General features: G+C 42.4%; 1 protein-coding gene across 7 annotated transcripts in view; it reads left to right on the top strand.

Moving 5' to 3' along the window:
• Positions 1 to 14,059, top strand: part of ELMO1 (engulfment and cell motility 1) — a 534,040-nt gene that overhangs the window by 509,196 nt on the left and 10,785 nt on the right. For 6 of the 7 annotated variants that reach the window (XM_019418107.2, XM_019418110.2, XM_019418109.2 and 3 more), the window contains one exon: positions 7,469 to 7,551. The exons of the other annotated variant lie outside the window; for it this stretch is intronic. In XM_019418107.2, coding sequence (XP_019273652.1) covers positions 7,469 to 7,551 — 83 coding nt within the window. The remainder of the gene's footprint in view (positions 1 to 7,468; positions 7,552 to 14,059) is intronic. 7 annotated transcript variants of the gene reach the window in all.

Below are 14,059 nucleotides of genomic sequence, written 5' to 3'. Positions count from 1 at the left end.
CTCCAGTTGCTGTTTTAAGGAGCAAAGACAATAGAAACCTGACTCTGTCGCTTGCCTTTTTCTGTTGACCCAGAATAATTTTCCATGAATCATGTACTTGGTCCCTACCACATGTACTCATTATAGTTTAGTGTATCCCATGACTGGAATGCAGAGCTAATGGTAGACCCCAGGATGACTAACCTGCTTCAGAGAAGTAACTCAGACATTTAGAACATTTATTTGTATTTTTTAATGTTCATTTATTTTGAGAGAGAAAGAGGACACACCTGTGTGTGAGACAGGGAGGGGCAGAGAGAAAGAGAGGGAGAGAGAGAATCCCAGGCAGGCTCCACACTGTCAGCAGGGCTCAAACCCATGAACAATGAGATCATGACCTGAGCCAAAACCAAGAGTTGGTAGCTCAATCGACTGAGCCACCCAGGGGCCCCTGACACTTAGAACATTTATGATCAGTTACGTTCTATCATCAGCTAAAATACATATCCCTGAAACACATATTATTTGTATTTATTTGCTGTTTCTGTACAATTCTATTTTAATGTGTATGTTTTTGAAGAGCCAGTAATTTGCCAGATTATTTTAGCCCAACACCAAACCAGGGTCCAGGTTCTTAGACAGTATTAAGTGTGCGAATTAAACCAAGTATTATATAAACATTAAAATACATAAGGGTGATACATTCGTTTGGAAGAAAAATGAGATAAAATGAACATAACCTCAGAGGACATCCCAGTTAGAGAAATCAGAGTGGGAAAGAGTGAGAAAACAAATAAAGAACACTATTAAGTAGCCTTCAAAAGTTACACTGACCCTGCATAAGTCATCTCAGCAGGATGTCACAGACAGAATCCTTAGCCCCAAGCCCCAAGGTCTTTCCTCTCATCACCCCAGGGCCCAAGGAAGTCAGCTCTGTACTACCTTCCTTGCAGCCCATGGCCACCAAAGGCAAAAAGTAACCACAAGTGAGAAATTCCTGACACATTCAGAATCTGCGCTGACATACCAGGTGGACAACCTAGAACATTCTCTCCTCCTCCAGCTTAGAAATGGAACAGTCTAGTCTTTGTAGAGTCACTTAGCTCAGAAAGCAAGCTTGTTTGCTTTCGTAGGAGCACTGCTTCTCTGACCCACATTATTGGCCTCGCTAGTGGAAGGTGGAAGAAATCTGAAGCCCACAGCTACAGCGTCTGGGACAGTGTCTCTGCATTGGCAGCGTTCCAGGCCTCTGCCTATAATGAGGACCCTCCCTTCAAGTCTCAGAAAGCCTCCCCCATTCCACCATGGACAAGCCAGGCCAGTGGTTCTCAGAGTATGGTCCTTGACCCGTGAGCAGCATCTCCTGAAAATTTACTAGAAATACAGATTCTCCAGCCTCTTTTCCAGTCCTACTGAATCAGAAACTCTGAGGACAGGGATTGGCAACCTCTGTCTAAAACAGACTCTCCAGGCAGTTCTGATGTACACTCAGAATGAGAACTGCTGAGCTACATACTGCCTGATAATCTTCGTGATGATTTCCCAAATTTGGCTTTACCAGTAAGTAAATATTGTAAAAGAACAAAAAAAAAAAGTGATTTGACAGTGGGTTGCCAACTTTTCATTTTGGTAAAAAATGTCTAGTAAGAAATAAGATCTAACTAAAATTTAATATCACATTCCTTTCATTAAAAAAAGAAGGGGGAGGGGCTCTTAATCATGAAAAACAATAAGAAAGAGCTGAAAGACCTAATCTTGGAATATAGGACAGTTACTTCTACTAAATTAAATTAGCTTTATTAAAAACTCACAGCTTGGTCTTCATTTTCCTCTCTTTGCTGTTCACTGGTGAAAACTTACTGGCAAAACTTTGCTCGTGAACTTGGAACTGTCCAGAGGCCAGCAATTTGGAATCACTGCTACAGTGGGAAAATGAAGAGTTAATGGTGACTATTGCTCAAAGCAAGCAGAAGTTTTTTGGTTTTTTTTTTTTTATGTTTATGTATTTATTTTTGAGAGGGAGAAAGAGTGAGAGAGAGAGAGAGACAAAGCTACGGAGGGACAGAGAGAGAAAGGGAGACAGAGAATCCCAGGTAAGCTCCACACTGTCAGCACAGAGCCCAGCATGGGGCTCAAACTCACCAAACTGTGAGATCCTGACCTGAGCTGAAATCAAGAGTTGGGATGCTTAACCAACTGAGCCACCCCAGCATCCTGCAACCAGTTCTACACACAGTCTGCCACAGTCTCATTCTTCACCTGACCACGAAATAGGGAAAGTGGTCTGGGGAAACACACACACACACACACACACACACACACACACACACACACACTCAAACACATTTGCACACAGCATAATTCATTTTTTTTTCCCGCATGGACCAGTGAATCAGCTTTCCCACTCACTGGACATATTATTTATTCCCGTAGTTATAGGGATATAATCCACTTCTCAACCCACATATAGGCATTTGATTGGCATTGTTTACAGGTGTTATATGCAGCACCCCCATTCTAGCTGTTTCTGTTGCTTAGGAAACTGGTAGCCCAGCTCCTAGAGAAGGTCAAGGGGTGGACAGCTCCTGAACGTTGTAGGGGCAGTTCCTGGGCTTGGCCACAAGCTGATGCCCCTACCCCCAGCTCTACCAAGGCCTGCACCCCCAGGAGCCCAGGGTAAAAGTAACCGGATATAAGCCAGGAGTGCCAATGCCAGAGAGAACCAGCTTGCCAGGGTGTTCACAGAGGAGCAAGGTTAGAGCTGCAGATCTCTAAACGGCTTTTGGTAGTGGCCGCAGAGTGATACTGGTCCTGGGAAAGGGTTACAATCGTCCGTTCTGACAATGGCTCCAAAACTCTAGTCTTACCTTACCTTACCTCACCTCTGCAGCCTTTGAAATCCAGTACTTCGGAGTTCAAAAGAGTTTCTCCATTAACAGTCTATCCATTGAAAAATAAACCAGGAATGCATACTTGTACAGGTGTATGCATGCAGGGGTGTGTGTGTGTGTGTGTGTGTGTGTGTGTGTGTGTGTGTGTGTTCTTGAGATTATATCTGTAGGCACATGTGAGCCAAGTAGGGGGTGTATTCACGTAAATAAGTAAAATGAACCTGGTATGTGCTCGAGATGAGAAGCCCCATCTTGGGAAACTAAAGTCTGCTGCTTCAGGCCTGGCACCTGGTTTGCCTTTAATTCCAATTCCATGGGCATTCTGCCCATCATCTTAGAGCCCTTAAAAGTCATAAACCTCATTCCACTAGAAAAATGAAATGTTCCTTTAATTAATTTCAAGTGCCTTGCTCTTGTCATGTACGATTGCCCTCTCTTGAGACCAAGGGGGAAATTGTCTTCCGCCCCTTGAGTTAATCAGTGCTGAATATTGAGATATTGATGAACCAAATAGTGTAATTGAATCTTCTTGATATAGAGAGTGCGAGTAAAGATTGAGGGCCTCTCCTTGGCTGTCTTCATCCCTGAAGGTTTAGGAAGTCTCTTCTCATATTACTTTTGTTTGGCAGGAGATATGGCCCTACATCTCTCCCGCTAAGTTTACAGGCTTGCATCACCCTCACTAGACACTAGACTCCATTGCTTTCCAGCTGTGCCCCAGGCCCCTCAGTGCCTCCCTTTGAAAGAATCTAGGCCAGAGCTTCTCACCCCCACATCCAAGGGGCCAGAGAGAAGGCCCACTCCCTTGCACAAGGCGATTAAGCCTATTACAGAGGGTGGGAGGGGCAGCTGAGACAGCAAAACAGAGTGGGCAATTTGGGTCACTGAAGCACAGTGAATACTTCAGGTCCCTTGATCTATAGAGACAATTTAACTTTGATTATTGGTAATGAGAATAATCGTGGACAACATTTATTGAGTGCTTACTATATGCCAGGCACTATGCTAAGAGCTCTACATAAATTACCCTCTCACCAACCTGGAGAGGTAGACATCATTGCCCTTGTTTTACAGTTAAGGAAACAGAGGTACAGAAAACGTGGCCGGGAAACAGAACAGAGATCTGATTGCAGCCATCCAATTCCATGGCCCAAGCTTTTCCCCACTACCTGTGCTGCCTCGATTAGAAGCCAACAATGATCCTGGCTCCTGCAATAGGACTTAATTCTTGGAACAACCATATGAGTAGCTGATGCCATAGTTTCCACATTGCAGATGAGGAAGGTTAGGCTCCAAGAACTTAAGCCCAAAGTGGTACAACCAATAGGTGGATCTAGAATTCAAAGCCAGTCTGATACCAAGGGCACAGCCCTTCCCACCACTCTGTGCTGCCAGGATAGAGATCAGATTCTTCATTGAACTGAACAGGGATAGGATCAGCCTGTCCCTCCTCTGAGCGTCACCACTCACCAGAGCGTCTATGGAGCTGTGTCTGCAGCAAGGGCTCATGGCTTACTAGCTACTTCCTGGGGTGGTTTCTGCCTCAATGTGGCTCTCAGTGGTGAAAGCTAAAACTATGTTGGTGGCCATGTGTGCCTTTTCAATTGTATTTTTGTTTTGAATCACAATTACAGATCCTTCCACAGATATCAGCAGTTCAAGAGTTTCCTAGAGAGTCTGAAGTGATAACCACATCTGGGGCTCTGTTCAGCATGATTTGAGGATTCTGACAGCTTCCAAACGTAGGGAGTAGTCATGACCAAGCAAGGGAGGGTAGGGTAGAAGAAAAAACAGTCCTAACTCTGTCCTCCACTAACTATGTGACCTTGTATAATTTATTTCCTCTCTTGAGGCCTCAGTCTTCCCATTTGTAAAATGGTCATATTGAATGAGATGATCTCAGTCCAGCTCAAACTGAGAAAAAAGGGCAGAAAGAAATGAGGCCATACCTCCAAAGATTTAGAGTGGACTGTTGGGTGCCAGCAGGGACCCTTTTGATTCCCATATCTCTGGGCACCCTTTCTTTATGCTGCTCCCACATAAAAATGCCTAATGGAAACACTAGCCTGACTTTGAAGTAATCAGGCGCCCGCTCCTGCCTCCTCAGAGTGTAGATTCAAGAGACGTGAGTCTGATTCTGCTCATGGGAATAGAAAGGACGGCATTCTAGCCTTCTGATGCCTAATCTTCCAATGCATCTAGAGACAAACTATGCAAAGAGCAACCTTTAAAAGCCATGCTGTATTTTTAGAATTTTGTGTTTCCTCTTAGCCATAATCCTGTGAGTAATATAGCAGCTTGTCTCCTTGACAGGGGACAATGCATATAAAAAACAGAATATGTACTGCCACAAGCACAGTAGAAAAGTGCCTTTTCTTCCCCGAAGCCTCCTCATTAGAGATTCTGAAGACTACTCCCACTGTAGACCTTTGTGTTACTCTTGTCCCGTTCCATATGATGGCTTTTCAAAGCCAAAAGGTAACTTAGTATTTATAGATTGTAGAAACTCTTTCTAGTTCGTTGACCATGTTATATATGATACAACAAAAGACTCTCTGCACAGTAACTGTGACTCAAACCCCATCTGAAGCTTGAGAAGGCTTTTGACTTAGGATGTTAACTCTTTCACAAATTCACTTCAGTGGCGGGTTTTCAACTGAAAAGTAAACACGGAGTCGACCCAACTTCCCAGAGGGCCCAAATGTCCACTCCTGGGGTAGTGATTAGGCAACCCAATTGACCACTGAGGGGAACAGGGCTGATCACTGGTTATAAAAAATGGATCTCAGAAGAACTGAAGTCAGTGGTTGTGGTCAAAAGTAGGTCCGGGAATTATGGAGACTGTCTTTAGGAAGCTGCCAATTCAAAGGGGCCAAAGAGAGACAGGAAAGACATCCCAGGTAAAGGATTCTGCCAGTGAAGATAGGCTGCATTGCTGACTTATGCTGCGGGAACAAGTGACCCCCCCCAGATCACAGTGGCTTATGACGCTAAGAGTATATTCTCATTCATGTTACGTGACTGACATGGGGTGTGAAAGTGCTGCCCCACATAGTCACTCAGGGACACAGGCCAGTGACTGCTCTGCCCTCCCACAGCATGCCATCTGGATGGAATATATGGCTTGTTCAGTTTCTGAAGAGATTCTGGTGGACAGTGACTTTTTACTGCCTCTGTCTAGAAGAGACTGGCATGCCGTTGCCTCTCACATTTCACTGGCCAGACATAATCATGTGGCCCCACCTAACTGCAAAGGTTGCTGGGAAGTGTAATCTTCCATATATATGTCCAGAAAGGGAGGAAAGCCGGATACCACTCAGCACAAGTAATTTCTGCTGAAGGGATCTAGAATCAGGACTGCGGGATGAAGGAGCAGACATGGTGGGACAGATAGCAGGGAGTATATGCAGAGATTCCTGGAAGAGTTGATCAAAACCCCACTTTTCTCTGGGGCTAAAGAAAGCTCTCGGGGATATCGACAGATTTGAACAAAGTCTTAGGAATTTTAGGGTACCTGAAAAATGTTAGCTTTTTAAAAGGCCTTCCTGTTGTATCATTTTGATATTCTATATATTTCATAATTTCGTCTTCGTCTAAATCTCTCCCCCACAACCCAATTCCCCAATAAAAGCAGGGGAATTTTAATTATGAAATCTCTCATCATCTTCTCCATTAAGGGAGTCTAAGGCATTGGTTACTTGAAGTTTCTGCAGATCCTAAGTGGGCCTCTAGATTCACAGTCCCTTGTGGGACTACAAGATTAGGGATTGGAGAGGGACAGGTGACTTCACAGTTTTTTAAGCTATGGTTCCAAACCATCCTACTGCCTTCCCTCTCTCAGGTGATCTTGACAAAAGTTTGAAATGCACAAACCTGTCTTTTATCTTCCTCCGAGTCCTGAGTAAGACATGAGATAACATCATTTTATCTAACTGCATTATTCTCCAAGATAAATACCGGCTACCATCTCCCTATCAGAAAGGAATGTTCCCTTTATTTAATTGAGTTTACTTTCATTGTCTGTAAAACAGAGATTAAAAAAATCTGTCTCCCAGAGTTGTGAGAATTAACAAGGTGGTAGAGAGTGAGGATTTGGAGAGTGACTCTTCAGATTCAGATCAATTTTTTGTGGTAAGGTTGCTTCTCCTCATTATCCAAAACTCAGAAGCTAATAGCTTCTCAGAAGCAAAGCACTCGGCATTGTTCCTAGCAAAAGGGGTCTTGCCTAATATCAGGATTAGCACCACTGGTATTATTATCATTATTATTACTACTGATTCTAGTACCATCACTTTTACATGACTATGATAGCTTTTCTTAGGTATTTGTTTCACAAATGGGTATTTGTTTCACAAATTCTGGTTGTGAACATAGACTTTTCTCCCCAGGGATGCTTTTTAGCAGACTATTTTCCTTTCTGTCCCTGGGACCCTGCCTGACTCCTCTTTCTCTTTTTGCCTCTTTTTTTATTTCCTCTTTCTGCGTAGTTTCTCAGAATGACAACTGTGCCCGCCGACTCAGTGCTCACTCCTGACTCTTTATTGACATCTCAGCTTTCACATGGTGTAGTTACTTTCATTTTCTCTTATGAATTGCAGTGCCGGTGGCAGATATCAAAGCGGTGGTGACGGGGAAGGACTGCCCTCATATGAAAGAGAAAGGTGCCCTTAAACAAAACAAGGTATGATTCCGAAATTATTGCAAATAGTTCTATCCACACCGTGCAGTCAGCAACTGTGGTGGGCCCAGCCCTGCTTTAGTAGCAATGCGTGTATGCGTGTGTGTGCGTGTGTGTGTGCGCGTGCGTGTGCTATTGCACATCACTTATTCCGCCCTCCTTTGTCCTTTCCTAATGCTTTTACATCTCTCAGCCTTATGATTTCACTGATCACTTTCTTTTTTTCTTCATGTTCTTTTTTTTTTATTTGAATCCAAGTTAGTTCACATATGGTGTAATAATGATTTCAGGAATAGAATTTAGTGAGTCATCACTTATGTATAACACCCAGTGCTCATCCCAACAAGTACCCTCCTTATTGCCCATCACCCATTTGGTTCACCCCCCCACCCAACACCCCTCCAGCCACCCTCAGTTTGTGCTCTGTATTTAAGAGTCTTATGATTTGCCTTCCTCTCTGTTTTTATATTATTTTTTTCTGCCCTTTCCCTATGTTCATCTATTTTGTTTCTTAAATTTCACATATGAGTAAAATCATTTGATATTTGTCTTTCTCTGACTGACTTCACTTAGTATGCTACACTCTAGTTAGCATAATACACATCCATGTTACAAATGGCAAGGTTTTATTCTTTTTCATCGCCAAGTAATATTCCTGTGTGTGTGTGTGTGTGTGTGTGTGTGTGTGTGTGTACGTACCACATTTTCTTTATCTATTCATTAGTTGATGGGCATTTGGGCTCTTTCCATAATTTGGCTATTGTTGATAGTGCTGCTATAAACGTTGGGGTGCATATGCCCCTTCGAATCAGCACTCATGTATCCTTTAAATAATTACTGACTAGGGCGCCTGGGTGGCACAGTCGGTTGAGCATCCGACTTCGGCTCAGGTCGTGATCTCACAGCTCGTGAGTTTAAGCCCTGCGTCAGGCTCTATGCTGAAAGCTCAGAGCCTGCAGCCTGCTTCAGATTCTGTGCCTCCCTCTCTCTCTGCCCCAACCCACTCGCATTCTGTCTGTATCTCTCTCAAAAAAAAATAAGCATCAAAAAAAATTTTTTTTAATAAATAAATAAATACTTAGTAGTGCAATTGCTGGGTTGTAGGGTAGTTCTATTTTTAATTTTTCAAAGAACCTCATCACTTCGAATCCCCACCACCTCTTCCATTTTCTCACTTCCTGTCCCCTTCCAACTGCAGGAATTGTCCCTTATTGTTGTCACCCAGCCCTCTCTCAAGCCTTCTCCACTCATCCCCATCCATTCTCAGGGCCTCTCCTAACTTCTCCTTTATGTTCATGTTCTCCCTTCCCTGACTTCCTCCCCAACCTCTTTCATTTTCTTCTGCTGTCCTTACCTTCTTAGTATCTTCTCTGGAGTCTCTATGAAGCCTGGGAAAGGCAGAGACCAGATGATTCAAAATGTTTTAGAAAACTTAAGGGCCTGATAGCCTTCACCATCATGGAAAGTACTGTGAAATAACTGAAACCCATCTTAAAGGAGAAAACTTCCCCAAAGGTGAATACTGCTTAAATCTCCTTCATGTCACAATATTTTTCACCCTCCCCTCCTAGTTTACCAACCAACTGATCATCCTAACAGACCATGTTCCATACTAGAGGGCATGGGGAGGAGGCATTATCTGAAAAGATGGAAGAATTTCCTTTGCCCTCAGTTTGGAAGTATTTGCCCTTGGAAGGGCCATCAGGGAGCCAATTATTTGTTTCTCCCTCTCAGCATCTTGTAATACATAGTACCCATCCATGAACAAAATTATTCAGATTGATCTGGGTGCTCCAGCCACCTTGGCACCAAAAATACCACCCAGATTGATAGGTTTCTCCTTCATCGTCCATGTCTGTATCTAAGAGGAATGTAAAGCTTATACACATCTCCTTCTCAATCAGCGTTAAAGTGAACAATCTCTGCTTTGTAATTTCAAATGTTGTAAGACAAAGGGGAATCCAGGTCTGCATAGGATGACCCTGTCTATGGTTAAGGAAAAACAAAAGTGCTGTGAAAGTACTATATAGGAAGATAAAGGGGAGCAGATACAACTAAGAAGGCCGATGGCAAGATCATTGTTTTTTAAGTTACATAAGTATTACTCACCTCAACTCTATGTGAATTCCTTCTTTGTCAAGCCTGTCACAACACCATCATGCAATTCACTTGACTGACAAGCGTAATGACACGAGGGCATATGCCTAAGAGTCTGTGGGTCATCCGTTACACTGCATTTCTCTCTTCTTCATGATATTGGGAAACAGGTGTTGTACTTCTCATCAGATTTCAGAGGAGCATCCTTAACTTTACCAGCAAACTAACTATACCAGCCTTCACGGTCTGCCTCCTTTACCCACTGAGATGCAGAACACAGTCTCAGGGAGCACTGGCTCCACTTGGTCCCATGGTTATATAACACTTGCCGCTGAGCAGGAAACAATGAGGGGAAATTGACAGCAACAAGAGTTTATAACCCAGAGAAGACCAGGAGGGGTGTAGTTGCTGGCAAAACAGATTGCCAGGACTCATGGACTCTGAGTAGGGATAGAGAGAATTCTGTAAAATATGTGTGGAGAGATTGGTTTCAGTCCCAACATATAAAGTGCTTGGGAATTTTCACCCCTATCCTTATAGTAAGAAGAAATCGAATAAAGTGAAAATCCACAATTTTATTGGACCTACCAGAGAACTGAGGTTGCAGGGCAAACCACCCCCCACCCCCAGAATCTGGAGAGTCCGGTGTATCCAAAGAATCACAGCCAGATGTGCTCACCAGGAGCAAAATGCATCAGTGCTATAAATTGTAGGATCAGTTAAGTGACAATTCTGATTAATTGCTTTAGGCTGAGTGAGGGCTAGTGTGAGAGGGAGGAACTTGGGGTTTCAGTCTTCTGGGGGTCATACTTTCATGAGCTTTACCTCCAGGAACCCTAGAGATTCTTGCAGGGAAGAACTGAGAAGGACCACTCCTCATGTCTCTGGTAGGGGAAAGGGAAGAGTAATCGTAAAATATGCCAGAGCCTTCTTCATAACAAAGCCCTTTTTCCTATCTAGGTGAAGACAGTTTCTCCCATTTTACCCCATTTTAGCCTTTCTGCCTCAACTGTGGAGTTGGGGGTAGGGGAGAAACAGTCAACAGCAGTCAGAGCCTCAAGGAAATTGATAGGAAACTCTGCAGCCAAGAAATAGGGGAGGGGTATGAGGGGAAAGGGAAGGCTATGCAACTTGAGAAGGTGACAACCGCAAGATATAGAGCCCCTAAAAGATGAGAACTTAAGTGGGAAATTATAGAAAACTGTCCCTCACCCATGTCCTACCACCACACTAATAAGACTCCAAGATAATAATGTTGGATCAGGGCTGAAAGATCTTCAAGGCATAAACTCTCTCTGAGGAGGAGTACTTAGGGAACCCCAAGTCAGTAGGGGAGACAAAAACAGGGACATTACAGGAATTTGAATGTGGCACTTATCTATAGCAGATGTTAAACATATCTCAATTCCTTGCCAGATCAACATAAATCATCACTCTAAAGGTCTATGTATCTTACTTCCTATTACCTGACACAACATGTCTAGATCTCAACCAAAAAATTATAGGAATGCCACAAAAAAAAAAAAAAAAACAGCCCGAAGAAACAAAGCAATCATCATCAGAACCAGACTCCATTATAACACAGATGCTGGAATTATCAGACAGAATTTTAAAATAACTAGGTTGGGGGAGCCTGGGTGGCTTAGTTGGTTAAGCATCTAACTTCAGCTCAGGTCATGATCTCATGGTTCGTGAGTTTGAGCTCCATGTCAGGCTGACAGCTCAGAGCCTGGAGCCTATTTCAGAGTGTGTCTCCCTCTCTCTCTGTCTCTCTCTCTCTCTCTGTCCCTCCCCCACACATGCTCTGTATCTCCCTCTCTCAAAATTAAATAAACATTAAAAAAATTAAAATGACTAGGTTATAAGTGCCATAGGCTCTAATGGAAAAAGTAGACAACCTGAAAAAACTGATGGGTAATTTAAGCAAAGAGACAGAAACTCTAGAAATGAATCAAAAGGAAAGACTATCAGTAAAAACACTGTAACAGAATTGAAGAATGCTTCTAATAGGTTTATCAATAGACTTGACATGACCAAGGAAACTATTAGTGGCTTAAAGATGAGTCAACAGAAACTTCTAACCTGAAACGTAAAGAGGAAAAAAATGAAAACATTAGAACCCCAAAGAACTGAGGGACAATTGCAAAAGGTATAACATATGTGTAATTAGAATACCAGAAGAAAAAGAATGGAGCAAAAGAAATATTGAAAGAATGGCTAATGCAATCCAAAATTAATGACAGACATAAAATCACAAATCCAGGAAGTTTAGAGGACACTAAGCAGGATAACTACTCAAAAACAAAAACAAAAACCACTTGGGCATGGAATATGCCAACTTCAGAAAACCAAAGACAAGGAACTGAAAGGAGAAATTCACAAATCCATGATTATATGGGGATTTCAACACCCCTCTGTCAGTAACTGATAGATGAAGCAGACAGAAAATCAGTAAAGATATTGATGACCAGAAGAGCACCATCAGTCAACTTGATCTAATTAACATTAGTAGAAAATCCATCTGACAACAGCAGACTACACATTCTTCTCTAGCTCACAAGAGACATTTCACCAAGATAGACCAGATTCTGGGCCATAAAATATATCCTAACAAATTTAAAAGAATAACAATCATACAGAGTATGTTCTCAGACCAGAGTAGAATTAAGCTAGAAATCAGTAACAGAAAGATAGCTGGAAAATCTCCCCAAATATTTGGAAGTTTAAGAACACACTTCTAAATAACCCATAGTTCAAAGAAATCTCAAGGGAAATTACAAAATAAACTAAATAGAAATAAAATATAACTTACCAAAATGTGTGGGATGGGGCAAAAGCAGTGCTTAGAGGGAAAATTATAACATTAAATGCATATATATTAGAAAAGAAGTAAGATTTAAAATCAATAAATTTTCTACCTTAGGAAACTGGAGAAAAGCAATATAAGCCTAAAGCAAACAGAAGAAAAGAAATAATTAATATTAGAGTAGAAATCAATGAAACTGAAAACAGTAGAGAAAATCAACAAAGGCAAAACTTGGTTTTTAGAAGAGATTAATAAAATTTATAAACTTCCAGCCTGACTAACCAAGAAAAAATGAGAAAAGACACAAGTTACCAATATCAAAACAGGTGTGGGGATGATGATCTCATTTGAGCGTATGATATGTGTGGGTGATGTGGCCTTCCTGTGTCAGACTCCTCTCCCCTTAGAGGAGATCAACAAAACAAACTGAGTAAATGGCGTTTTCCAATCTATTTTGGGTTTTGGTTTTTGGTTTTTTTGTCATGGAACTCATGGAAAATTGAATGGATGGATGGATGGATGGATGGATGGATGGATGGATGGATAAATGGGGCCCAGTGCTATAAACACATAGATAAATAGCCAGTAGAGGCTATTTCCTGGTATTCATTGGTCTAGATGTTCTGGTCACCACCAGCTCTTCCAGGCTACTTTGAGGGCTGAGACAGGCAGTATGTCTGCCAGCCTGGCTCTTTCATTGCATACACATGAAAATTGTTTGTCTTGCAACATCTATAGTGTTCACACACCCAGTTCATCAGGCAAAACATCAAAAGGCAAAGAGGAAACCGTGGGTTCTGAGAATTGCCTTCCTCAATCCCACACACCCACACCCCTTCTCCTAGTACTCCACAGGGCTGTTGCTCCCTACCTCTGGAACTTCTGGTAGAAAAGGGGAGACCTGCAGCTTAAAAGGAGACCTGACCAAAATGTGTCCACAAGAGATCTGTCAGTACATGGTAGAGGAAATAACTAAGGTGTGTTGCTGGCTCTCAGACAGTTCTTCCAACTAGAGGGTAGGTTCTGACATTTCATGCCATGGGTCTTTTGGTTAGTTTAATCGCTGAGCAAGACAAACTGAGAATTAGGGTCCATAAGGGAGACACTTCATTAATAGCAATATATTGGTAACTGACAGGACTTCTCACTCATTCAACATCTGATATGTCAGGCACTGTCTAAGGTCCTGGGAATAGGAAAGGGAAAGGAACCAAACCTTTCCCTGAAGGCACAGGCACTTGTTCCTAGAGTCATTCACTCAGTCAGCATTGGATGCCAGTCAAGATGAGCTCTGAGCGTAAACAGTGAACATAGTCCCCAGAAGGAAGATCTGACCAGATATCACTGATATGGATAGGACTATCCTTGACATAGCAGAAGCTTCCCTCTCACCATGTCCTAGAATCCAGCTTTTATTTTTCCAATGTGATTCATGAACCTGAAATAAGAAGCAGATTATACTAGAAGCTAATGTTCTAGCATCAGCTTGAAAACCCTGGTATTAACCCAAAAGCCCTTTACTGAGATTTACTTTATTCATCATTCATACTCATATGACATCGAGTATCTTCCTTGTACCATGCCAGTGCCAGGAGCTAGGAATTGAAA

Source organism: Panthera pardus, unplaced genomic scaffold, assembly GCF_024362965.1.
Source record: "Panthera pardus isolate Hobbes unplaced genomic scaffold, ASM2436296v1 HiC_scaffold_8, whole genome shotgun sequence".
Taxonomy (NCBI): domain Eukaryota; kingdom Metazoa; phylum Chordata; class Mammalia; order Carnivora; family Felidae; genus Panthera; species Panthera pardus.
The sequence above is the reverse complement of the archived record's forward strand: the minus strand, read 5'-3'. Positions and strand labels throughout refer to the sequence as shown.